This window comes from Oncorhynchus nerka, linkage group LG3, assembly GCF_034236695.1.
Source record: "Oncorhynchus nerka isolate Pitt River linkage group LG3, Oner_Uvic_2.0, whole genome shotgun sequence".
Classification (NCBI taxonomy): domain Eukaryota; kingdom Metazoa; phylum Chordata; class Actinopteri; order Salmoniformes; family Salmonidae; genus Oncorhynchus; species Oncorhynchus nerka.
This window is the reverse complement of record NC_088398.1, coordinates 6,476,162-6,502,328: the sequence shown is the minus strand read 5'-3', so window position 1 is coordinate 6,502,328 and position 26,167 is coordinate 6,476,162. Positions and strand designations below refer to the sequence as shown.

The 26,167-nt window shown below is 48.0% G+C and overlaps 1 protein-coding gene across 1 annotated transcript in view; it reads left to right on the top strand.

The window, feature by feature from the left end:
* The first annotated feature begins 13,497 nt into the window (after nt 1–13,497).
* fam131bb (family with sequence similarity 131 member Bb) overlaps nt 13,498–26,167 on the top strand; it is a 39,992-nt gene continuing 27,322 nt past the window's right edge. The window contains exon 1 of the mRNA XM_065007491.1: nt 13,498–13,659. Within this exon, the coding sequence (XP_064863563.1) occupies nt 13,632–13,659 (28 nt within the window). The 5' untranslated portion in view covers nt 13,498–13,631. The remainder of the gene's footprint in view (nt 13,660–26,167) is intronic.

The window sequence follows — 26,167 nt, the reverse complement described above, 5'->3', positions numbered from 1 at the left end:
CAGTGAAATATACCTGCTGGAGCGTGTGCTACGGGTGGGTGCTGCTATGCTGACCAGTGAAATATACCTGCTGGAGCGTGTGCAACGGGTGGGTGTTGCTATGGTGACCAGTGAAATATACCTGCAGGAGCGCGTGCTACGTGTGGGTGTTGCTATGGTGACCAGTGAAATATACTTGCTGGAGCGTGTGCTACGGGTGGGTGCTGCTATGGTGACCAGTGAAATATGCCTGCTGGAGCGCGTGCTACGGGTGGGTGCTGCTATGGTGACCAGTGAAATATACCTGCTGGAGCGCGTGCTACGGGTGGGTGCTGCTATGGTGACCAGTGAAATATACCTGCTGGAGCACGTGCTACGGGTGGGTGTTGCTATGGTGACCAGTGAGCTGAGATAAGGCGGGGCTCAATACAGAAATACACCACGGAAAAAGAAGGAACATCATGTCAGAAATGAGCTCAATGTAATTGAAGAATCCATAGACTTTGGGACAATTGGAACACACTAATCAAACAACAGAAATAGTTATCTATTGTGAGCGGACCAAGTAATTGGGCGTCACTCTAAAGCGGGAAGGTGGAATAAACGAGTCAGGAGTAGGTTTTCTTGATTGAACACAGTTCTCTATTGAGGGCATTTGGTCAACACAAACAGTCCAACATCACCAATGAAAATCTTCCAAGGAAAAACATACATCTTCTTCTCCGGATGAAACCGGAACACAATAGGCTTATCTTTAAACTACAACAAAAAGTCACGGGATTGTCACCGTCTTAGTGGTTCTTCCTGGATAGCTCCTCTCTCTCGGTGGCCATTTTCCAGAGATAGTTTTCCCCCCTCTCTGCTGGTTCCATTCTCTCTCTTATAGGGGAAGGAGAGTATGTCATTAGTACTGTCAGCTGTGCTTAATTGCCTCTGGTTACCTTGTCTCCCATGCCTTGTTGGGCTACTATCCATGAGCCCAGCCTGCCCTCTGGTGGACAGCGCGTCTGCATCCCGTTCCTCGATCCGGCCCTGTGAATGACATGGAAAGAGAACGGTTGTAAAGACAAAAACCATCTGGCTATTCTGTTGTTATTGTTTCTCTTACCAGCCATCCACGTGAGGGGCGCATGGTCAGTAACTAATGCAAACCTCCGACCCAGTAGGTAGTACCGGAGATAATCGAGGGCCCACTTGATGGCTAAGGCCTCTTTCTCTACGGTCGCATACCTCTGTTCCCGATCGCTGAGCTTCCTACTAATGAAGAGAATCGGCTTCTCTGCTTCACCTTTACCCTGAGCTAGTACGGCCCCGAGCCCTGTATCCGAGGCGTCGACCTGCACAATGAACTCTTGTGAGAAGTCCGGAGCTTGTAGAACGGGATCAGAACACATGCCATCTTTTAGCAATTGAAAGGCCTCTTCCGTCTCGTCTTTCCACTCTACCTGGTTTGGCAGGTTTTTCCTGATAAGGTTTGTGAGGGGGTTGGCAATGGTTGCATATCCCGGGATAAAACGGCGATAATATCCTGTTATCCCTAAGAAGGCCCGAACGTCTCGCTTGGTCCGGGGTCGAGGCTAGTCACGAATTGCCCTGGTCTTCTCTGCCTGTGGGCGTATTTTCCCATTCCCCACGGTGTACCCCAGGTATTCCGCTTCGGACAGGCCCAGGCAGCATTTATTTGGATTGGCTGTCAACCCTGTGGCTTCCAAACTCACGAGCACCGCCCGTAATCGCAGGAGGTGACTATCCCAGTCCTCGCTGTGGATGACCACATCGTCTATGTACGCCGCTGCATACTCTTGATGGGGCCGTAGAATGGCATCCATGAGGCTTGGAAGGTTGCAGCGGCACCGTGCAGTCCGAAGGGCATCCTCACATACTGGAAAAGCCCCTCTGGGGTGGCGAAGGCAGTCTTTGGGCGATCCTCTGGAGCCACCGGCACTTGCCAATATCCCTTCGTCAAATCCAGGGTAGTGATGAACTTGGCCTTTCCTAAGCGCTCCAAGAGTTCATCCACGCGGGGCATGGGATACGCATCGAATGTAGAGATGGCATTCACGCCCCTAAAGTCGTTGCAGAGTCTCATACTACCATCGGATTTGGGGACCAGGACTATGGGACTGGACCACTCACTCGTCGAGGGCTCGATCACGCCCATCCTCAACATCTCCCTCACCTCTTTCTTAGCGATGACTCTGCGAGCTTCAGGAATCCTGTAAGGGCGGATATGCACCTTCAGTGTGGATATGGTGGAACAGGACATCTGTTTGTCCTGGGAATGGAGAGAATATTCGACCGAAGTTCATAATCAGCTTGTCTAGCTGTCTTGACTGCTCCAGTAGGAGAGTTTGGCCACGGCGCACCTGTGGTAGAGCCTCCTCTTTTCCTTTGCCCTCCAGGGCCATCAAAGCCACCTCCTCCTCTCGTCCATGGTATGTCTTAGCAGGTTTATGTGATAGAGTTGGACCTTCTTCCTCCTGTCAGGTTGCTTGATGAGGTAATTGACCGGTGAGACCCTTTTCATTACCTCGTAGGGCCCCCTCCACTGCGCCAGCAAGCGATGTTCGGCCGTGGGCACAAGCACCATCACTTTCTCTCCCACGGTGAACTCACGGGGGGTCGCGGACTTATCATAGGCCCGGCCTTGGGTCCTTTGGGCCTTCTCCATATGCTCCTTGACTATGGGCCACACTGCTGACAGGCGGTCTCTCATCAGGGTAACGTGTTCTATTGTGGATCGAAAGGGGCATGGTTGGGTCTCCCAGGTCTCCTTGGCTAAGTCGAGGATTCCTCGACAGGGTCTGCCATAAAGCAATTCAAACGGAAAGAATCCAGTGGATGCCTGGGGTACTTCTCGCAGGGCAAACATTAAGTGTGGGAGAAGCATGTCCCAGTTTTTCCCGTCTCGGGACACCACTCTTCTCAACATGCTTTTAATCGTTTTATTCAAGCGTTCACACAACCCGTCTGTTTGAGGGTGGAATATGCTTGTACGTATCTGTTGAACCTGATATAACCGACACAAGTCCTTCATCAACCGGGACATGAACGGGGTTCCTTGATCGGTTAAGATAGTCTTGGGGAGGCCCACACGAGAGAACATCAGGAATAACTCCTTGGCAATTCCCTTTGACGACATGTTACGCAGGGGTATGGCCTCCGGGAACTTGGTAGCGTAATCTATAACCACTAGGATGTACTCGTGTCCTCTGGCGGATTTTGGGAGGGGTCCTATGAGGTCCATAGCTATGCGTTCAAAGGGAGTCTCTATGATGGGGAGAGGAATCAAAGGGTTACGTAGGTGTGGCCGTGGGGCTGTACGTTGACATTGATCACACGTCCTACAATACCTGGCCACATCTCGGGTGACCCGGGGCCAATAGAATCTCTGCATGATTCTGTCAATAGTCTTGTCTCGTGCCAGGTGTCCTCCTAGGACGTGGGAATGGGCTAACTGTAGAACTGTATCCCTGTATGGCCTAGGCACCATTAGTAATTCCTGGTTTTCCCCCCTTCGTCGTACGACCCAGTATAAGAGACTCCGCCTGATTGCATAGTAAGGAAGAGGGGGCTCACCTGATCCGTCAACGTTCCTCCCGTCGATCACCTTCACCTTCCTCATGACCTCCCTTAGGTCTGGGTCTCTATGCTGCAGGGTGCCGAACTGTCCCTTTATTTCCTGGGGCAGGTCGACCTCGGTAGAGGGATGTGGAGGTTGTTCCACATCCCCATCAGGGGTGACCGAGGAGAATCCTTTCCAGGTTCCCTCCTCGGATGGAGCTTCAAATATATCCCTTAGCGCCTGGTTGCTCCTTCCTTCCTGCGTTGTGTATAACCCTTCACATGTGTCTTCATATTTCCTGGAATATCTGTCGTAAACGTTGGGTCGCTATTTCTTCCTCTGCTGCAGAGGACGAGGACGCGGCTACGTCTCCTTGAAGGACTACTACCTCGGGCTTGGATTTTCTCTTCTTTCCTGTCCCCCTTCTTCCCGTGCATAACGTCATCTGCCGAAGCTCCTTATATAGGGGACAGTCTCTCCCGATCAATAATGGCACCTTCAGCTGGGGCACTTTCCCTGCCCTGACTGTACACCTTCCTTTTGGAGTGAGAATAGGCAGATTCACAGTGGGGTAATAGTGGGTGTCTCCATGGATACAGGATACGGCTACTTTGTCTGGTAGCAGTGTTGCGGAGGTCACCATCCGCTCCTCTACTAACGTAACCATACTTCCCGAGTCGAGAATAGCTACCACATCTTGTCCTTCGACTCGCACTGGAATCTCTGAGGCTGGGGCTATCTCTGCTAACCAACAGTGTTGATCCTGCCCCCTCAAAACGGGATGTGTGGGGGTAGGCAGTGATGACTCCGTGACCATGGGCTCATCCTTGCTAGGACATTGTGGGGCATAATGGTTGGGAGACTGACATTTATAACACAGACCCTGCTGTGTGGTGGCTGACTTCTCCCACCTCCGGGGGGGGCTTGGACGTTTCGGTGGTGAGCGCGCCGGGGTGAGTCGTGGTACGGGATTGGAAGACTCCTTCCGTTCCTCCTTGTCACTTTTTAACAACTCCCCTGTAGACCGATATGTTTCCACCGCCTGGGCTATGTCGTCGGCTGACAACGGGTTGGCTTGCCCCACAACCCTTTTTAAGTCACTGGGTAATTCTCTCAATATCTTGTCCACTACGAGAGTCTCTATCACATGTCCTACTCCCTTTCCAGGTTCTAGCCACTGTTTCGTCAGTCGTATTAAGGCGAAGATCTGGGCACGGACGGGTTGATCAGCTGTATAGGTCCATTGATGGAACTTTACAGCCCTATCTCTGGCAGTCAGCTGGTACCGGGACAGGATCTCGGTTTTTAGTCGCCCATAGCCCGCAGCTTCGCGGGAATCCAGGTCAAAATAGGCTTCCTGAGCCACCCCGGTCAAAAGAGGGGCTAATGCGCTCGCCCATTCTGTGGGCGGCCACTCTTCCAAGGTGGCCGTCCTTTCGAAGGTCATGAGGAAGGCCGCAATATCATCCTCCTTGGAGAGACGAGGTAAGATGGCGTGAGCAGCCGCTCTTGGCTTAACTCTAGGTTCTTCTAGTCGGCTCAGCTGTTGTTGCAGGAGTTCTATGGTTGTCTGCTGTGCCGTGATCAATTGTTGTAGTAGGGCGTTATCCATCGTTCTTGAATGGTTCCTCCGGGTCTACTGGAAGAATCTTGATTTACTCACTTATCCTTGTGTCACTCGTCCACCTAATGCCTGCATCCTCCACCAATGTGAGCGGACCAAGTAATTGGGCGTCACTCTAAAGCGGGAAGGTGGAATAAACGAGTCAGGAGTAGGTTTTCTTGATTGAACACAGTTCTCTATTGAGGGCATTTGGTCAACACAAACAGTCCAACATAATCAATGAAAATCTTCCAAGGAAAAACATACATCTTCTTCTCCGGATGAAACCGGAACACAATAGGCTTATCTTTAAACTATAACAAAAAGTCACGGGATTGTCACCGTCTTAGTGGTTCTTCCTGGATAGCTCCTCTTTCTCGGTGGCCATTTTCCAGAGATAGTTTTCCCCCCTCTCTGCTGGTTCCATTCTCTCTCTTATAGGGGAAGGAGAGTATGTCATTAGTACCGTCAGCTGTGCTTAATTGCCTCTGGTTACCTTGTCTCCCATGCCTTGTTGGGCTACTATCCATGAGCCCAGCCTGCCCTCTGGTGGTCCTTCCACACTATCTAAAATGTATGGATAAACCACTTCTCTCATCTTTTTGGCCCTATAACAAAGAATAAACAGCAAAACATATACATGATCAAATACAAGTTTTAGACTAAACTATTAAAAACTACCAGAACCCACTGGATTCTCCAATAACATTGAATGAACAACAGGACAAAATACAAACCCTCCAACCCAAAAAGGCCTGTGGTGTTGATGGTATCCTCAACAAAATAATAAAATATTCAGACAACAAACTCCAATTGTCTATACTTAAACTATCTATACTTTAACATCATCATACTCTGACATCTTCACCAATATGTGGAACCAAGGCCTGATCACCCCAATCCACAAAAGTGAAGACAAATTTGACCCCAATAACTGCCATGGGATATGCGTCAACTGCAACCTTGGGAAAATCCTCTGCATTATCATTAACACCAGACTCATACATTTCCTCAGTGAAAACAATGTACTGAGCAAATGTCAAATTGGCTTTTTACCAAATTCCCGTCTGACAGACCACGCGTTCAGCCTGCACACCCTAATTGACAAACAAACATACAGAGTGGCGCAGTGGTCTAAGGCACTGCATCTCAGTGCAAGAGGGGACACTACAGTCCCTGGTTTGAATCCAGGCTGAATCACATGGTTGGGAGTCCCATAGGGCGGCGCAAAATTGGCCCAGCGTCGTCCGGGTGTGGCCGGGGTAGGCCGTCATTGTAAATAAGAATTTGTTCTTAACTTAACTGACTTGCCTAGTTAAATAAAGGTTAAATAAATTTAAAAAACAAAGGCAAAGTCTTCTCATGCTTGGTTGATTTAAAAAAAAGCCCTTGACTTAATTTGGCATGAAGGTCTGCTTTACAAATAGATGGAAAATGGTGTTGAGGGAAAAACATACAACTTTATCAAATCCATGTACACAAACAACAAGTGTTCGGTTAAAATGAGCAAAAAACACACATTTCTTGCCACAGGGCTGTGGGGTGAGATAGGGATGCAGCTTAAGCCCCACCCTCTTTAACATATATATCAACAAATTGGCAGGGCACTCGAACAGTCTGCAAGCACCCGGCCTCACCCTACTTGAATCTGAAGTCAAATGTCTACTGTTTGCTGATGATCTGGTGCTTTGGTCACCAACCAAGGAGGGCCTACAGCAGCACCTAGATCTTCTGCACAGATTCTGTCAGACCTGGGCCCGACAGTATTTTATTTGATTTAACTAGGCGAGTCAGTTAAGAACAAATTCTTATTTACAATGACGGCCTACCCCGGCCAAACCCTAACCTGGTCGACCCTGGGCCAATTGTATGCGGGCCCTACTGCCAATCACAGCCGGTTGTGATACAGCCTGGAATTGAACCAGGTCTTTAGTGACGCCTCTAGCACTGAGATGCAGTGCCTTAGACCACTGCGCCACTCAGGAGCACAGTAAAGCTCAGTAAAACAAAAATAATGGTGTTCCAGAAAATTGACATTTTCCAGGGCCACAAACACAAATTCCATTTAGACACCGTTGCCCTAGAGCACACAAAAAATGCTACATACCTCTGCCTAAACATCAGCGCCACAGCTAACTTCCTCAAAGCTGTGAACGAGCTGAGAGAAAAAGCAAGAAGGACCTTCTGTGCCATCAAAAGGAACATAAAATTCAACATACCAATTAGGATCTGGCTAAAACTATTTGAATCAGTTATGGAACTCATTGCCCTTTATGGATGTGAGGTCTGGGGTCCGCTCACCAACCAAGAAGTTACTGGAAGCCAAATGAGCCTTGCGATTTTTGTTAGCATTTATTGAGCTTGATAATAAACTGTTAAGTTTGGATTGCTTTATTCCTTTTCATTTTAATCATATTAATCACTAGGTATATATATTTTTTCTTTACAAACAACAAATTGAGAATCTGCATGCAGAATGTTGCTAAAATATCCTCTGCGTACCACGTAAAACACCAAATAATGCATGCAGAGCAGAATTAGGCCAATACCCGCTAATTATCAAATTCCAGAAAATAGATGTTAAATTCTACAACCACCTAAAAGGAAACGATTCCAAAACCTTCCGTAACAAAGCCATCAGCTACAGAGAGATGAACCTGGAGAAGAGTCCCCTAAGCAAGCTGGCCCTCTGTTCACGAACTGTCACATCTGCTCCTGCCACGCCAACTAGTGCTCATCCAGTGTCTCCTTGACCTGCCGCCACTGCCCCAGTGCTCTCTCTCTCTTTCCCTCTCTCTCTCTGTGTGTGTGTGTGTGTGTGTGTGTGTGGGCGGAGACAGGTGTGCTGGAGTCAGAGCAGATTCCCACCAGCTTCAACCTGTTCCATAATCAAGACCTCTACAAATACTCAGTCCTGCCACTTCCACACTGCCAGATTGTAATCTCTGCCCAGTCAGTCCATGTTTCTAGCCGTTTGTTCCTGTTGTGCCTGGTTTCCCTTGCCTGACACTGTTTTCCGCTCCGCTACAGTTCTGCCCGTTCTGACTCTGGTCCCTGTCTCCAGTCCGACTTCTCATCAGTCCTGCTACTCTGTCCTGGATTCCCCACTCTACGCTCCCTTGGATTCCCCTCCGGACCTGCTTACCCTGTCCCCACACCTCTCGCTCCAGCCTCAGCCTCCGCACCTGGTGTCCGACTACCCGACCGAGCTTCCCCTGGCCTGCACTCAATCTTCCCCCTGTGTTTCAATAAATAACTTGGCTACCTCATCCCAGTCTCCTCGTCTGAGTCTGCTCTTGGGTTCACCTGTTCCGCTCCGCATGACCCAAACATAAACACCGCCCACAGAGCCCCAGGACAGCAACACAATTAGACCCAACCAAATCATGAGAAAACAAAAATATAATTACTTGACACATTGGAAATAATTAACAAAACAGAGCAAACTAGAATGCTATTTGGCCCGAAGCAGAATACCTGACCACTGTGACTGACCCAAACTTAAGGAAAACGTTGACTATGTATAGACTCAGTGAGCATAGCCTTGCTATTGAGAAAGGCCATCGTAGGCAGATCTGCTTCTCAAGAGAAGACAGACTATGTGCACACTGACCACAAAATGAGGTGGAAACTGAGCTGCACTTCCTAACCTCCTGCCAAATGTATGATCATACTAGAAACACGTATTTCCCTGAGATTGCACAGATCCACAAAGACCTAGAAAACAAACCCAATTTTGATAAACTCCCATATCTACTGGGTGAAATACCACAGTGTGCCATCACAGCAGCAAGATTTGTGACCTGTTGCCACAAGAAAAGGGCAACCAGTGAAGAACAAACACCATTGTAAATACAACCCATATTTATGCTTATTTATTTTCCCTTCTGTACAATAACTATTCACACATCGTTGCAACACTGTATGTAGACATATGACATTTGACATTCTTTTGGAACTTCTGTGAGTTACTGTTACTGTTCATTTGTATTGTTTATTTCACTTTAGTTTATTATCTACTTCACTTGCTTTGGCAATGTTAACATACAGTTGAAGTCAGAAGTTTACATACAACTTAGCCAAATACATTTAAACTCAGCTTTTCACAATTCCTGACATTTAATCCTAGTAAAAATTCCCTGTCTTACGTCAGTTAGGATCACCACTTTATTTTGAGAATGTGAAATGTCAGAATAATAGTAGAGAGACCGATTTATTTCAGCTTGTATTTTTTTAATCACATTCCCAGTTGGTCAGAAGTTTACATACACTCAATTAGTATTTGGTAGCATTAACTTTAAATTGTTGAACTTGGGTCAAACATTTCGGGTAGCCTTCCACAAGCTTCCCACAATAAGTGGGTGAATTTTGGCCCATTCCCCCTGACAGAGCTGGTGTAACTGAGTCACGATTGTAGGCCTCCTTGCTCACACACGCTTTTTCAGTTCTGCCCACAAATTGTCTATAAGATTGAGGTCAGGGCTTTGTGATGGCCACTCCAATACCTTGACTTTGCTGTCCTTAAGCCATTTTGCCACACCTTTGGAAGTATGCTTGGGGTCATTGTTCATTTGGAAGATCCATTTGCCACCAAGCTTTAACTTCCTGACTGATGTCTTGAGATGTTGCTTCAATATATCCACTTAATTTTCCATCCTCATGATGCCATCTATTTTGTGAAGTGCACGAGTCCCTCCTGCAGCAAAGCCCCCCCACAACATGATGCTGCCACCCACATGCTTCACGGTTGGGATGGAGTTCTTTGGCTTGCAAGCCTCCCCTTTTTTCCTCCAAACATAACGATGGTCATTATGGCCAAACAGTTCTATTTTTGTTTCATTAGACCAGAGGACATTTCTCCAAAAAGTACGATCTTTGTCCCCATGTGAAGTTGCAAACCATAATCTGTCTTTTTTATGACCGTTTTGGTGCAGTGGCTTCTTCCTTGCTGAGCGGACTTTCAGGTTATGTCGATATAGGTCTTGTTTTACTGTGGATATAGATACTTTTGTACCTGTTTCCTTCAGCAACTTCACAAGGTTCCTTTGCTGTTGTTCTGGGATTGATTTGCATTTATCGCACCAAAGTACATTCATCTCTAGGAGACAGAAGGCGTCTCCTTCCTGAGTGGTATGATGGCTGCGTGGTCCCATGATGTTTATACTTGCGTACTATTGTTTGTACAGATGAATGTGGTACCTTCAGGCATTTGAAAATTGCTCCCAAAGATGAATTAGGCTTTTTTCCTGAGGTCTTGGAAGTTAACTTTGACTTTGTTCAGGGCACAGAGCCCAAAGCTTCACGGTTTGGTTTTGTTCTTTGTTTTGTCGGTGTCATTTTTAATAAAGAGAAAATGTACGCTTACCATGCTGCACCTTGGTCCAGTCCTTCAGCCGGCCGTGACAGAACTTACCATGCTGCACCTTGGTCCAGTCCTTCAGCCGGCCATGACAGAACTTCCCACCACGTGGGACGTTCTGGACGGCAAGGGAGTCTACACGGGAGGAGATCCTGGCGGGAAGGGTTTGCCTTCCATGGGAACAGGTGGAGGCAGCTAGGATAGCAGAGGCAGCCGGAGAAAGGAACCAGCGGTACGTGGGAACACGGCTGGCAAGGAAGCCCGAGAGGCAGCCACCCCCAATTTTTTGTCAGGAGTCAGGAGTCAGGAACCGACCTGAGCCAACTCCCCGTGCTTACCGTGGAGAGCAGGGGACTGGTCAGGCCCCGTGCTATGGGGTGATGCTCACGGTGTCGAGCATTCACAGGCCGGTGTGCTCGGTGCCAGCGTCCCGCATTTGCCGGGTGGAAGCTGGCATCCAGCCAGAACGGGTGGGGCCAACTCTGCGCTCGAGACCACCAGTGCGCCTCCACGGCCCAGTGTATCCGGTGCCTCGGCCAAGGAAGAGGCCTCCTGGATGTCTCTCCAGCCTGGTGAGTCCTGTGCCTGCTCCCAGAGCCAGGTCTCCTGTGTGTCTCCCCAGCCCGGTGAGTCCTGTGCCTCCCCCGTCCGGAGCTGCCAGAGTCCCCCCGTCCGGAGCTGCCAGAGTCTCCCCCCGTCCGGAGCTGCAGAGTCTCCTCCCCCCCGGAGCTGCCAGAGTCCCCCCGTCCGGAGCTGCCAGAGTCTCCCCCCGTCCGGAGCTGCCTGAGTCTCCCTCCCCATCCGGAGCTGCCATAGTCTTCCCCCCGTCCGGAGCTGCCAGAGTCTCCCCCCGTCCGGAGCTGCCAGAGTCTCCCCCCGTCCGGAGCTGCCAGAGTCTCCCCCCGTCCAGAGCTGCCAGAGTCTCCCCCCGTCCGGAGCTGCCAGAGTCTCCCCCGTCCGGAGCTGCCAGAGTCTCCCCCCGTCCGGAGCTGCCAGAGTCTCCCCCGTCCGGAGCTGCCAGAGTCTCCCCCCGTCCGGAGCTGCCAGAGTCTCTCCCCCGTCCGGAGCTGCCAGAGTCTCCCCATCCGGAGCTGCCAGAGTCTCCCCCCGTCCGGAGCTGCCAGAGTCTCCCCCCGTCCGGAGCTGCCAGAGTCTCCCCCCGTCCGGAGCTGCCAGAGTCTCCCCCATCCGGAGCTGCCAGAGTCTCCCCGTCCGGAGCTGCCAGAGTCTCCCCCCGTCCGGAGCTGCCAGAGTCTTTCCCCCCGTCCGGGAGCTGCCAGAGTCTCCCCCCCGTCCGGAGCTGCCAGAGCGTTTTATGTCTCTATTTTGGTTTGGTCAGGGTGTGATTTGGGTGGGTAGTCTATGTTCTATGATTTTCTATTTCTATGTGTTTGGCTGGGTGTGGTTCTCAATCAGAGGCAGCTGTCTATCGTTGTCTCTGATTGAGAACCATACTTAGGTACCCTTTTCCCCCACCTGTTTTGTGGGAAGTTAACTTTGTCTTTGTTCAGGGCACATGGCCCAAAGCTTCACGGTTTGGTTTTGTTCTTTGTTTTGTCGGCGTAATTTTTAATAAAGAGAAAATGTACGCTTACCATGCTGCACCTTGGTCCAGTCCTTCAGCCGGCCGTGACAGAACTTACCATGCTGCACCTTGGTCCAGTCCTTCAGCCAGCCCTGACAGTAGGCCTTGAAATAGATCCACAGGTACACCTCCAATTGACTCAAATTATGTCATTTCGCCTATCAGAAGCTTCTAAAGCCATGACATAATTTTCTGGAATTTCCAAGCTGTTTAAAGGCACAGCCAACTTAGTGTTTGTAAACTTCTGACCCACTGGAATTGTGATACAGTGAATTAGAAGTGAAATAATCTGTCTGTAAAAAATTGTTGGAAAAATGACTTGTGTCATGCAGAAAGTAGATGTCCTAACCGACTTGCCAAAACTATAGTTTGTTATCAAGAAATTTGTGGAGTAGTTGAAAAACGAGTTTTAATGACTCCATAAGTGTATGTAAACTTCCAACTTCAACTGTATGTTTCCCATGCCAATAAAGCCCTAAAATTGAAATTGAATTGATAGGGGAATTAGATTTGGTGGGAGGTGTATGCAGGTCAGATGAGATGAGAGAGATAGATGGGTGCAGATAATGAGGCCACTCCTCTCATTGTTTTTGTAACCAGGAAAGAGAGGGAGGGAGAGAGAGGGGGATGGTACGAGGAGGAGAGGGAGGGAAAACAGGGGAGAGAGAGAATAAAGAGAGAGAAGGAGGGAAATGAGAGAGAGCGATGACAGAGAGTAGGATCGATGGAGAGGGGGATGACAGAGAGCAAAGGCTTTGGAGATCTTTGATGCTTAAGGAATACCCTGTGTGTGTGTGTTATTTGAGAGTGTGAGTGTGACAGAGAGAGGGGGAGAGAAGGATGGGTAGAGGGGCTGGGAAACCGCTGCAGTGCATTGTTAGGCAGCTTGTGCACAGGAGAGGGAGACAGAGAGAGAACCCCGTTTTACAGCTCCAATATTACAGCAGTGCAGTTATATCCACAACAATGACAAAGCCCACCACTCAGTCCCCTGCTATTGAACCTCTAATGGTATGGCTACAAGCCACAGCATTCAACACACTGCCCTTCACAGGCTTATGGACAAGAGTATTGCCTGTCAATAATATGATGCTTCCCTTTCCTATTAGCCTGATTTCCCAATTACCATATCTCTAGGATTTCACTACAGATATAACACAGATATAATACGATTATGGTAATAATAATGTTCACAATGTCAACACATGTTGATGATAATAATAGTAATAATACAAGTTATAGTTATAGCAATAATAATAATAATATCACTCTTCCATATTTAACTAAAAGCTGTCTCTCTGTCATACTAACTTACTAACGGGATCGTATAAGACCCTCACTGCACTGGTAAAGAGAGAGGGAGAGAGACTGAGCGAGCAAGCGCAGAAGAGAGAGAGAGCCAGAGAGGGAGGGAGAGACTGTGCAGGACAGCGAGTGAGAGTGAAGCGAGCAAGAGAGAGAAGCGTGAGATAGAGAGAGAGAATGTATGGTGTCAGGGTAACGCTTCCTTGCTTGTATCCAGGGCCTTTGTGAATACACCATGGGATGCATCGGCTCACGGAGACTCAGTAAGACCTGCTATTCTTCTCTTATGGCTGGGGGCTGTGGTTGGGGCTGGGGGCTGCGGCTTGGGTGGGAGAACAGGGGTCCTGCTTGCTGCTGTTCCGTACGGTGTGTGTGTGTGTGTGTGAATAGGCTGTGAGGACTGGGGGATGAAGAAGGGGGTGGATGGTAACCACATCACCGTTTAGATGGGGCTTGACAATTCACGTTTGGCCAAGATGTCAGCGACAATATGTGTTAAAATGTGCTGCTGTGTGTGTACGTTCCCCCTCCTTCCCTCCCTCTTCTCCTGCCTTGATTTAGGATGATGCCTGGCAGAGTGTATGTGTGTGTGGGAGGGAAAGCGAGAGAAGGATGGAGAGGAAGAGATGGGGGAGGGAGATTGAAAATGCTATGATAGTTGTTGTTCACAAAGAGGGAGAGATAGATAAAGGATGAGAAGGAGAGGGAGAAAAGAGGGGAATATTCTATTGTGTAGTATAGTATTACGTGTATAGAGAGAGAGAGAGAGAGAGAGAGAGAGAGAGAGAGAGAGAGAGAGAGAGATGAGGTGGGCTGGAGGGAGAGAGGCAGGCAGAAAGAGAGAAAGAGAGATGAGGTGGGCTGGAGGGAGAGAGGCAGGCAGAAAGAGAGAAAGAGAGATGAGGTGGGCTGGAGGGAGAGAGGCAGGCAGCGAGAGAGAAAGAGAGATGAGGTGGGATGGAGGGAGAGAGGCAGGCAGGCAGAGAGAGAGAGAAAGAGAGAGAGAGAGAGAGAAAGAGAGCTGAGGTGGGCTGGAGGGAGAGAGGCAGACAGAGAGAGAGAAAGAGAGATGAGCTGGGCTGAAGGGAGAGAGGTAGGCAGAGAGAGAGAAAGAGAGATGATGTGGGCTGGAGGGAGAGAGGCAGGCAGAGAGAGAGAAAGAGAGATGAGGTGAGCTGGAGGGAGAGAGACAGGCAGAGAGAGAGAGAAAGAGAGACGAGGTGGGATGGAGGGAGAGAGGCAGGCAGCGAGAGAGAAAGAGAGATGAGGTGAGCTGGAGGGAGAGAGGCAGACAGAGAGAGAGAAAGAGAGATGAGGTGGGATGGAGGGAGAGAGGCAGACAGAGAGAGAGAAAGAGAGATGAGGTGGGATGGAGGGAGAGAGGCAGACAGAGAGAGAGAAAGAGAGATGAGGTGGGATGGAGGGAGAGAGGCAGGCAGCGAGAGGGAAGACATGCTGAATTGTATTGCAGGCAAAGAGGAGGGAAGATGGAGGGAGGGGTTGAGATGGAGAGGGAGGGGTATATGTGAGGGAAAGAGTGTATGGGATTGCATGGAGGGCTATTCAGGTTGGGATTGTCCTGGACAATACCCATCTTTAGGTAAATCAACGTCAGGACTGCAGGGTGGGGTGTGGGGGCGGGCGAGGTAGTAAACAATAATGCATACGATTAAAGGTAAACACACCTCAGAAATCATATAATGTATGTAAAGAATAAGCATATGTAATTATTAATATGTACAGTAGTCTTCAATAGGAAACATCAACAACAAGTGGATTGTGACATGCTACAGAAAAACAGGAGGAAAGTACTTACGTAAAGTGCATTGTGAAATATTTGTCATCCACTTTGTACAATCACAAACAAACGTTCAATACATAATGATTCATGAACACTCAGTACAGCATGATGGTGTGGCTGGTGACACGTTGCTTCTTGAAAGTCCAATCGCTTGAAAACTCGAACTGTATCAACAGTGGACTACTGAAAAGAACACCAATATGTTGTTTTTGAGTGGGTTTTCCCTTTTAAGCAAAAACCTCTAGACACAGTGGAGGCTACTTGCTTGAAGATATATTAGTACTGTAGTAGTATTTCTCAGCACTGAGGTACAGTACCTAGTAGTTTTAAATGGCTGAAGGACACAGGTAGGTTAGAGGTGAACAAGGATGGGATCAATTCCATTTAAATTCAACAGGAAATTACTTGAAATCCAGTGAACAAATTTAAAGCTGCCCATTATTATCCTTATTTCAACTGCCTGAACTGAAATGGAATTGACCCCAGCTGTGGTATTGAGGTCAGCAATGTGACATGATGGTGAGTGAGTGAGCCCCCCCCCCCCCTTTAGAAATAACTGCGAACTAGAGATAACAACTCATGAAGTTTCCAAAGGATGAAAGACATTGTAGAATGAGTTGATGTCCAGAATGTAAACCAGCTGGCAGCGGATGTGAGGTGAATAGTGAAGCCATGATAACTGTGTTAAACTAGCGCTATACACACAGAATTAGGAGTTAGAATACTAACTAGTAATTGAATAGGATCTCCATGGATATACAGGCCAGGGCACCTTTTTAGACACGAGTCACACACTGACAGTGAGTCACACACTGACTTCCAGTGAACTAATGGATGGTATTATGACTTATTATTGTGAAATGTCATGCAGACACGGGAAAAAGAGTGAAAGTAGGCATGGTGGTGAATATTGATGTGTTCCACAGCATAGCCTACAGAGCATTTGAATTGAAGTGAAGATTAAAAGGTTAGAAATACATACTGGAGTGGTACACTTTCTGTGAGTAGTCAGTGGTTTGATTCTTCAAACATAATTATTCTTAAAAGTCAAGTATGTTGTAACCATGGCAATGTTTCTGTCCTACGATTTTGACCACCATGGTGTCTGAATATAGGCTAGGGTTCTTCTAAGCTGTTGTTTAACACTTGATTTAGTGAAGAAGTGAGTGTGTGCTGCTGATACTGCAGTGTAAAGAGCTGGAGAGAGCAGCGTGGTGTGTAGGTCTGCCCGCCTGGGTGTGGCAACAGTGTTTGTCCTGTGTGAGAAGGGGTTTAGTGTCCAGTATTGATCGGCCTCCTCAGCTGCAGTCCTCCCTGCCAACCACAGATCAACAGGAGGAGGCAGAGGAATACAATATCTACACACTGGAGTAAAACAGAGTATCTACAAACTGGACTAAGACTAGAGCATCAACAGATTGGAGTAAGACTAGAGTATCTACACCCTGGAGTAAGACTAGAGTATCTACACACTGGACTAAGACCAGAGTATCTACACCCTGGAGTAAGACTAGAGTATCTACACACTGGACTAAGACCAGAGTATCTACACACTGGACTAAGACCAGAGTATCTACACCCTGGAGGAAGACTAGAATATCTACACACTGGACTAAGACCAGAGTATCTACACACTGGACTAAGACCAGAGTATCTATACACTGGACTAAGACCAGAGTATCTACACACTGGACTAAGACCAGAGTATCTATATCCTGGAGTAAGACCAGAGTATCTACACACTGGACTAGTGGTGTTGATACCTATACCACACCACTATACTGTACCACCAGTGGTGTTGATTCATATACCACATCACTATACTGTACCACCAGTGGTGTTGATTCCTATACCACATCACTATACTGTACCACCAGTGGTGTTGATACCTATACCACATCACTATACTGTACCACCAGTGGTGTTGATTCCTATACCACATCACTATACTGTACCACCAGTGGTGTTGATTCCTATACCACATCACTATACTGTGCTACCAGTGGTGTTGATTCCTATACCACATCACTATACTGTACCACCAGTGGTGTTGATACCTATACCACATCACTATACTGTACCACCAGTGGTGTTGATTCCTATACCACATCACTATACTGTACCACCAGTGGTGTTGATACCTATACCACATCACTATACTGTACCACCAGTGGTGTTGATTCCTATACCACATCACTATACTGTACCACCACTGGTGTTGATACCTATACCACATTTCTATTATGTACCACCAGTGGTGTTGATTCCTATACCACATCACTATACTGTACCACCAGTGGTGTTGATATCTATACCACATTTCTATTGTGTACCACCAGTGGTGTTGATTCCTATATCACATCACTATACTGTACCTCCCAGTGGTGTTGATACCTATACCACATCAGTATACCGCCAGTGGTGTTGATTTCTATACCACATCACTATGTGCTACCAGTGGTGTTGATTCATATACCACACCACTATAATGTACAACTAGTGGTGTTGATACCTATACCACATAATGACAATGTACCACCAGTGGTGTTGATTCCTATACCACATCACTATACTGTACAACTAGTGGTGTTGATACCTATACCACATAATGACAATGTACCACCAGTGGTGTTGACACCTATATCACATTTACATTTACATTTAAGTCATTTAGCAGACGCTCTTATCCAGAGCGACTTACAAATTGGTGCGTTCACCTTATGACATCTAGTGGAACAGCCACTTTACAATAGTGCATCTAAATCTTTTAAGGGGGTGAGAAGGATTACTTTATCCTATCCTAGGTATTCCTTAAAGAGGTGGGGTTTCAGGTGTCTCCGGAAGGTGGTGATTGACTCCGCTGTCCTGGCGTCGTGAGGGAGTTTGTTCCACCATTGGGGGGCCAGAGCAGCGAACAGTTTTGACTGGGCTGAGCGGGAATTGTACTTCCTCAGTGGTAGGGAGGCGAGCAGGCCAGAGGTGGATGAACGCAGTGCCCTTGTTTGGGTGTAGGGCCTGATCAGAGCCTGGAGGTACTGAGGTGCCGTTCCCCTCACAGCTCCGTAGGCAAGCACCATGGTCTTGTAGCGGATGCGAGCTTCAACTGGAAGCCAGTGGAGGGAGCGAAGGAGCGGGGTGACGTGAGAGAACTTGGGAAGGTTGAACACCAGACGGGCTGCGGCGTTCTGGATGAGTTGTAGGGGTTTAATGGCACAGGCAGGGAGCCCAGCCAACAGCGAGTTGCAGTAATCCAGACGGGAGATGACAAGTGCCTGGATTAGGACCTGCGCCGCTTCCTGTGTGAGGCAGGGTCGTACTCTGCGGATGTTGTAGAGCATGAACCTACAGGAACGGGCCACCGCCTTGATGTTAGTTGAGAACGACAGGGTGTTGTCCAGGATCACGCCAAGGTTCTTAGCGCTCTGGGAGGAGGACACAATGGAGTTGTCAACCGTGATGGCGAGATCATGGAACTTCCCGGGAGGAAGAGCAGCTCCGTCTTGCCGAGGTTCAGCTTGAGGTGGTGATCCGTCATCCACACTGATATGTCTGCCAGACATGCAGAGATGCGATTCGCCACCTGGTCATCAGAAGGGAGAAAGGAGAAGATTAATTGTGTGTCGTCTGCATAGCAATGATAGGAGAGACCATGTGAGGTTATGACAGAGCCAAGTGACTTGGTGTATAGCGAGAATAGGAGAGGGCCTAGAACAGAGCCCTGGGGGACGCCAGTGGTGAGAGCGCGTGGTGAGGAGACAGATTCTCGCCACGCCACCTGGTAGGAGCGACCTGTCAGGTAGGACGCAATCCAAGCGTGGGCCGCGCCGGAGATGCCCAACTCGGAGAGGGTGGAGAGGAGGATCTGATGGTTCACAGTATCGAAGGCAGCCGATAGGTCTAGAAGGATGAGAGCAGAGGAGAGAGAGTTAGCTTTAGCAGTGCGGAGCGCCTCCGTGATACAGAGAAGAGCAGTCTCAGTTGAATGACTAGTCTTGAAACCTGACTGATTTGGATCAAGAAGGTCATTCTGAGAGAGATAGCGGGAGAGCTGGCCAAGGACGGCACGTTCAAGAGTTTTGGAGAGAAAAGAAAGAAGGGATACTGGTCTGTAGTTGTTGACATCGGAGGGATCGAGTGTAGGTTTTTTCAGAAGGGTGCAACTCTCGCTCTCTTGAAGACAGAAGGGACGTAGCCAGCGGTCAGGGATGAGTTGATGAGCGAGGTGAGGTAAGGGAGAAGGTCTCCGGAAATGGTCTGGAGAAGAGAGGAGGGGATAGGGTCAAGCGGGCAGGTTGTTGGGCGGCCGGCCGTCACAAGACGCGAGATTTCATCTGGAGAGAGAGGGGAGAAAGAGGTCAGAGCACAGGGTAGGGCAGTGTGAGCAGAACCAGCGGTGTCGTTTGACTTAGCAAACGAGGATCGGATGTCGTCGACCTTCTTTTCAAAATGGTTGACGAAGTCATCTGCAGAGAGGGAGGAGGGGGAGGAGGATTCAGGAGGGAGGAGAAGGTGGCAAAGAGCTTCCTAGGGTTAGAGGCAGATGCTTGGAATTTAGAGTGGTAGAAAGTGGCTTTAGCAGCAGAGACAGAAGAGGAAAATGTAGAGAGGAGGGAGTGAAAGGATGCCAGGTCCGCAGGGAGGCGAGTTTTCCTCCATTTCCGCTCGGCTGCCCGGAGCCCTGTTCTGTGAGCTCGCAATGAGTCGTCGAGCCACGGAGCGGGAGGGGAGGACCGAGCCGGCCTGGAGGATAGGGGACATAGAGAGTCAAAGGATGCAGAAAGGGAGGAGAGGAGGGTTGAGGAGGCAGAATCAGGAGATAGGTTGGAGAAGGTTTGAGCAGAGGGAAGAGATGATAGGATGGAAGAGGAGAGAGTAGCGGGGGAGAGAGAGCGAAGGTTGGGACGGCGCGATACCATCCAGTAGGGGCAGTGTGGGAAGTGTTGGATGAGAGCGAGAGGAAAAGGATACAAGGTAGTGGTCGGAGACTTGGAGGAGTTGCAATGAGGTTAGTGGAAGAACAGCATCTAGTAAAGATGAGGTAGAGCGTATTGCCTGCCTTGTGAGTAGGGGGAAGGTGAGAGGGTGAGGTCAAAAGAGGAGAGGAGTAGAAAGAAGGAGGCAGAGAGGAATGAGTCAAAGGTAGACGTGGGGAGGTTAAAGTCGCCCAGAACTGTGAGAGGTGAGCCGTCCTCAGGAAAGGAGCTTATCAAGGCATCAAGCTCATTGATGAACTCTCCGAGGGAACCTGGAGGGCGATAAATGATAAGGATGTTAAGCTTGAAAGGGCTGGTAACTGTGACAGCATGGAATTCAAAGGAGGCGATAGACAGATGGGTAAGGGGAGAAAAGAGAATGACCACTTGGGAGAGATGAGGATCCCGGTGCCACCACCCCGCTGACCAGAAGCTCTCGGGGTGTGCGAGAACACGTGGGCGGACGAAGAGAGAGCAGTAGGAGTAGCAGTGTTATCTGTGGTGATCCATGTTTCCGTCAGTGCCAAGAAGTCGAGGGACTGGAGGGAGGCATAGGCTGAGATGAACTCTGCCTTGTTGGCCGCAGATCGGCAGTTCCAGAGGCTACCGGAGACCTGGAACTCCACGTGGGTCGTGCGCGCTGGGACCACCAGATTAGGGTGGCCGCGGCCACGCGGTGTGGAGCGTTTGTATGGTCTGTGCAGAGAGGAGAGAACAGGGATAGACAGACACATAGTTGACAGGCTACAGAAGAGGCTACGCTAATGCAAAGGAGATTGGAATGACAAGTGGACTACACGTCTCGAATGTTCAGAAAGTTAAGCTTACGTAGCAAGAATCTTATTGACTAAAATGATTAAAATGATACCGTACTGCTGAAGTAGGCTAGCTGGCAGTGGCTGCGTTGTTGACTTTGTAGGCTAGCTGGCAGTGGCTGCGTTGTTGACACTACACTAATCAAGTCGTTCCGTTGAGTGTGATAGTTTCTACAGTGCTGCTATTCGGGGGCTAGCTAGCAGTGTTGATTACGTTACGTTGCGTTAAAAGAACGACAATAGCTGGCTAGCTAACCTAGAAAATCGCTCTAGACTACACAATTATCTTTGATACAAAGACGGCTATGTAGCTAGCTATGTAGCTAGCTACGATCAAACAAATCAAACCGTTGTACTGTAATGAAATGAAATGAAAATGTGATACTACCTGTGGATATCACATCACTATACTGTACAACTAGTGGTGTTGATTCCTATACCACATAATGACAATGTACCACCAGTGGTGTTGACACCTATATCACATCACTATACTGTACAACTAGTGGTGTTGATTCCTATACCACATAATGACAATTTATCACCAGTGGTGTTGATTCCTATACCACATAATGACAATGTACCACCAGTGGTGTTGACACCTATATCACATCACTATACTGTACAACTAGTGGTGTTGATTCCTATACCACCAGTGGTGTTGACACCTATACCACATCACTATCCTGTACCACCAGTGGTGTTGATTCCTATACCACATCACTATGTGCTACCAGTGGTGTTGATTCATATACCACACCACTATAATGTACAACTAGTGGTGTTGATACCTATACCACATAATGACAATGTACCACCAGTGGTGTTGATTCCTATACCACATCACTATACTGTACCACCAGTGGTGTTGAAACCTATACCACAACACTATACTGTACCACCAGTGGTGTTGATACCTATACCACTATACTGTACCCCCAGTGGTGTTGATACCTATACCACATCACTATACTGTAGGCTGAGACAGGAGGGGTCAGGAGACACTGTGGCCCCATCCGAGGACACCCCCGGACAGGGCCAAACAGGAAGGATATAACCCCACCCACTTTGCCAAAGCACAGCCCCCACACCACTAGAGGGATATCTTCAACCACCAACTTACCATCCTGAGACAAGGCTGAGTATAGCCCACCAAGATCTCTGCCACAGCACAACCCAAGGGAGGGGGGGCGCCAACCCAGACAGGATGACCACAACAGTGAATCAACCCACTCAGGTGACGCACCCCCTCCAGGGACGGCATGAGAGAGCCCCAGTAAGCCAGTGACTCAGCCCCTGTAATAGGGTTAGAGGCAGAGAATCCCAGTGGAAAGAGGGGAACCGGCCAGGCAGAGACAGCAAGGGCGGTTCGTTGCTCCAGAGCCTTTCCGTTCACCTTCCCACTCCTGGGCCAGACTACACTCAATCATATGACCCACTGAAGAGATGAGTCTTCAGTAAAGACTTAAAGGTTGAGACCGAGTTTGCGTCTCTGACATGGGTAGGCAGACCGTTCCATAAAAATTGAGCTCTATAGGAGAAAGCCCTGCCTCCAGCTGTTTGCTTAGAAATTCTAGGGACAATTAGGAGGCCTGCGTCTTGTGACCGTAGCGTACGTGTAGGTATGTACGGCAGGACCAAATCAGAGAGATAGGTAGGAGCAAGCCCATGTAATGCTTTGTAGGTTAGCAGTAAAACCTTGAAATCAGCCCTTGCTTTGACAGGAAGCCAGTGTAGAGAGGCTAGCACTGGAGTAATATGATCAATTTTTTTGGTTCTAGTCAGGATTCTAGCAGCCGTATTTAGCACTAACTGAAGTTTATTTAGTGCTTTATCCGGGTAGCCGGAAAATAGAGCATTGCAGTAGTCTAACGTAGAAGTAAAAAAAGCATGGATTAATTTTTCTGCATCATTTTTGGACAGAAAGTTTCTGATTTTTGCAATGTTACGTAGATGGAAAAAAGCTGTCCTCAAAATGGTCTTGATATGTTCTTCAAAAGAGAGATCAGGGTCCAGAGTAACGCCGAGGTACGCCGAGGTCCTTCACAGTTTTATTTGAGACGACTGTACAACCATTAAGATTAATTGTCAGATTCAACAGAAGATCTCTTTGTTTCTTGGGACCTAGAACAAGCATCTTTGTTTTGTCCAAGTTTAATAGTAGAAAGTTTGCAGCCATCCACTTCCTTATGTCTGAAACACATGCTTCTAGCGAGGGCAATTTTGGGGCTTCACCATGTTTCATTGAAATGTACAGCTGTGTGTCATCCGCATAGCAGTGAAAGTTAACATTATGTTTTCGAATAACATCCCCAAGAGGTAAAATATATAGTGAAAACAATAGTGGTCCTAAAACGGAACCTTGAGGAACACCGAAATTTACAGTTGATTTGTCAGAGGACAAACCATTCACAGAGACAAACTGATATCTTTCCGACAGATAAGATCTAAACCAGGCCAGAACATGTCCGTGTAGACCAATTTGGGTTTCCAATCTCTCCAAAAGAATGTGGTGATCGATGGTATCAAAAGCAGCACTAAGGTCTAGGAGCACGAGGACAGATGCAGAGCCTCGGTCCGATGCCATTAAAATGTCATTTACCACCTTCACAAGTGCCGTCTCAGTGCTATGATGGGGTCTAAAACCAGACATTGTCGTATACATTGTTTGTCTTCAGGAAGGCAACAGCCTTCTCTAAAATTTTTGAGAGGAATGGAAGATTCGATATAGGCCGATAGTTTTTTATATTTTCTGGGTCAAGGTTTGGCTTTTTCAAGAGAAGCTTTATTACTGCCACTTTTAGTGAGTTTGGTACACATCCAGTGGATAGAGAGCCGTTTATTATGTTCAACATAGGAGGGCCAAGCACAGGAAGCAGCCCTTTCAGTAGTTTAGTTGGAATAGGGTCCAGTATGCAGCTTGAAGGTTTAGAGGCCATGATTATTTTCATCATTGTGTCAAGAGATATAGTACTAAAAGACTTGAGCGTCTCTCTTGATCCTAGGTCCTGGCAGAGTTGTGCAGGCTCAGGACAACAGAGGTTTGGAGGAATACGCAGGTTTAAAGAGGAGTCTGTAATTTGCTTTCTAATAATCATAATCTTTTCCTCAAAGAAGTTCATGAATTTATCACTGCTAAAGTGAGTCATCCTCTCTTGGGGAATGCTGCTTTTTAGTTAGCTTTGCGACAGTATCAAAAAGGAATTTCGGATTGTTCTTATTTTCCTCAATTAAGTTAGAAAAATAGGATGATCGAGCAGCAGTAAGGGCTCTTCGGTACTGCACGGTACCGTCCTTCCAAGCTAGTCGGAAGACTTCCAGTTTGGTGTGGCGCCATTTCCGTTCCAATTTTCTGGAAGCTTGCTTCAGAGCTCGGGTATTTTCTGTGTACCAGGGAGCTAGTTTCTTATGAGAATTTTTTTTAGTTTTTAGGGGTGCAACTGCATCTAGGGTATTGCGCAAGGTTAAATTGAGAGGTGGTTAACTGATTTTTGTCCTCTGGCGTCCTTGGGTAGGCAGAGGGAGTCTGGAAGGGCATCAAGGAATCTTTGTGTTGTCTGTGAATTTATAGCATGACTTTTGATGTTCCTTAGTTGGGGTCTGAGCAGATTATTTGTTGCAATTGCAAACGTAATAAAATGGTGGTCCGATAGTCCAGGATTATGAGGAAAAACATTAAGATCCACAACATTTATTCCATGGGACAAAACTAGGTCCAGCGTATGACTGTGACAGTGAGTGGGTCCAGAGACATGTTGGACAAAACCCACTGAGTCGATGATGGCTCCGAAAGCCTTTTGGAGTGGGTCTGTGGACTTTTCCATGTGAATATTAAAGTCACCAAAGATTAGAATATTATCTGCTATGACTACAAGGTCCGATAGGAATTCAGGGAACTCAGTGAGAAACGCTGTATATGGCCCCGGAGGCCTGTAAACAGTAGCTATAAAAAGTGATTGAGTAGGCTGCATAGATTTCATGACAAGAAGCTCAAAAGACGAAAACGTCATTTTTGTTTTTGTAAATTGAAATTTGCTATCGTAAATGTTAGCAACACCTCCGCCTTTGCGGGATGCACGGGGGATATGGTCACTAGTGTAGCCAGGAGGTGAGGCCTCATTTAAAACAGTAAATTCATCAGGCTTAAGCCATGTTTCAGTCAGGCCAATCACATCAAGATTATGATCAGTGATTAGTTCATTGACTATAATTGCCTTTGAAGTAAGGGATCTAACATTAAGTAGCCCTATTTTGAGATGTGAGGTATCATGATCTCTTTCAGTAATGACAGGAATGGAGGTGGTCTTTATCCTAGTGAGATTGCTAAGGCGAACACCACCATGTTTAGTTTTGCCCAACCTAGGTCGAGGCACAGACACGGTCTCAATGGTGATAGCTGAGCTGACTGTGCTAGTGGCAGACTCCACTATGCTGGCAGGCTGGCTAACAGCCTGCTGCCTGGCCTGCACCCTATTTCATTGTGGAGCTAGAGGAGTTAGAGCCCTGTCTATGTTGGTAGATAAGATGAGAGCACCCCTCCAGCTAGGATGGAGTCCGTCACTCCTCAGCAGGTCAGGCTTGGTCCTGTTTGTGGGTGAGTCCCAGAAAGAGGGCCAATTATCTACAAATTCTATCTTTTGGGAGGGGCAGAAAACAGTTTTCAACCAGCGATTGAGTTGTGAGACTCTGCTGTAGAGCTCATCACTCCCCCTAACTGGGAGGGGGCTAGAGACAATTACTCGATGCCGACACATCTTTCTAGCTGATATGCACGCAGAAGCTATGTTGCGCTTGGTGATCTCTGACTGTTTCATCCTAACATCGTTGGTGCCGACGTGGATAACAATATCTCTATACTCTCTACACTCGCCAGTTTTAGCTTTAGCCAGCACCATCTTCAGATTAGCCTTAACGTCGGTAGCCCCGCCCCCGGGTAAACAGTGTATGATCGCTGGATGATTCGCTTTAAGTCTAATACTGCGGGTAATGGAGTCGCCAATGACTAGAGTTTTCAATTTGTCAGAGCTAATGGTGGGAAGCTTCGGCGTCTCAGACCCCGTAACGGGAGGAGTAGAGACCAGAGAAGACTCGGCCTCTGACTCCGACCCGCAGCGCAGCCTAATGGGGAAAACCGGTTGAAAGTTTCTGTCGGCTGAATGAGCGACACCGGTTGAGCGTTCCT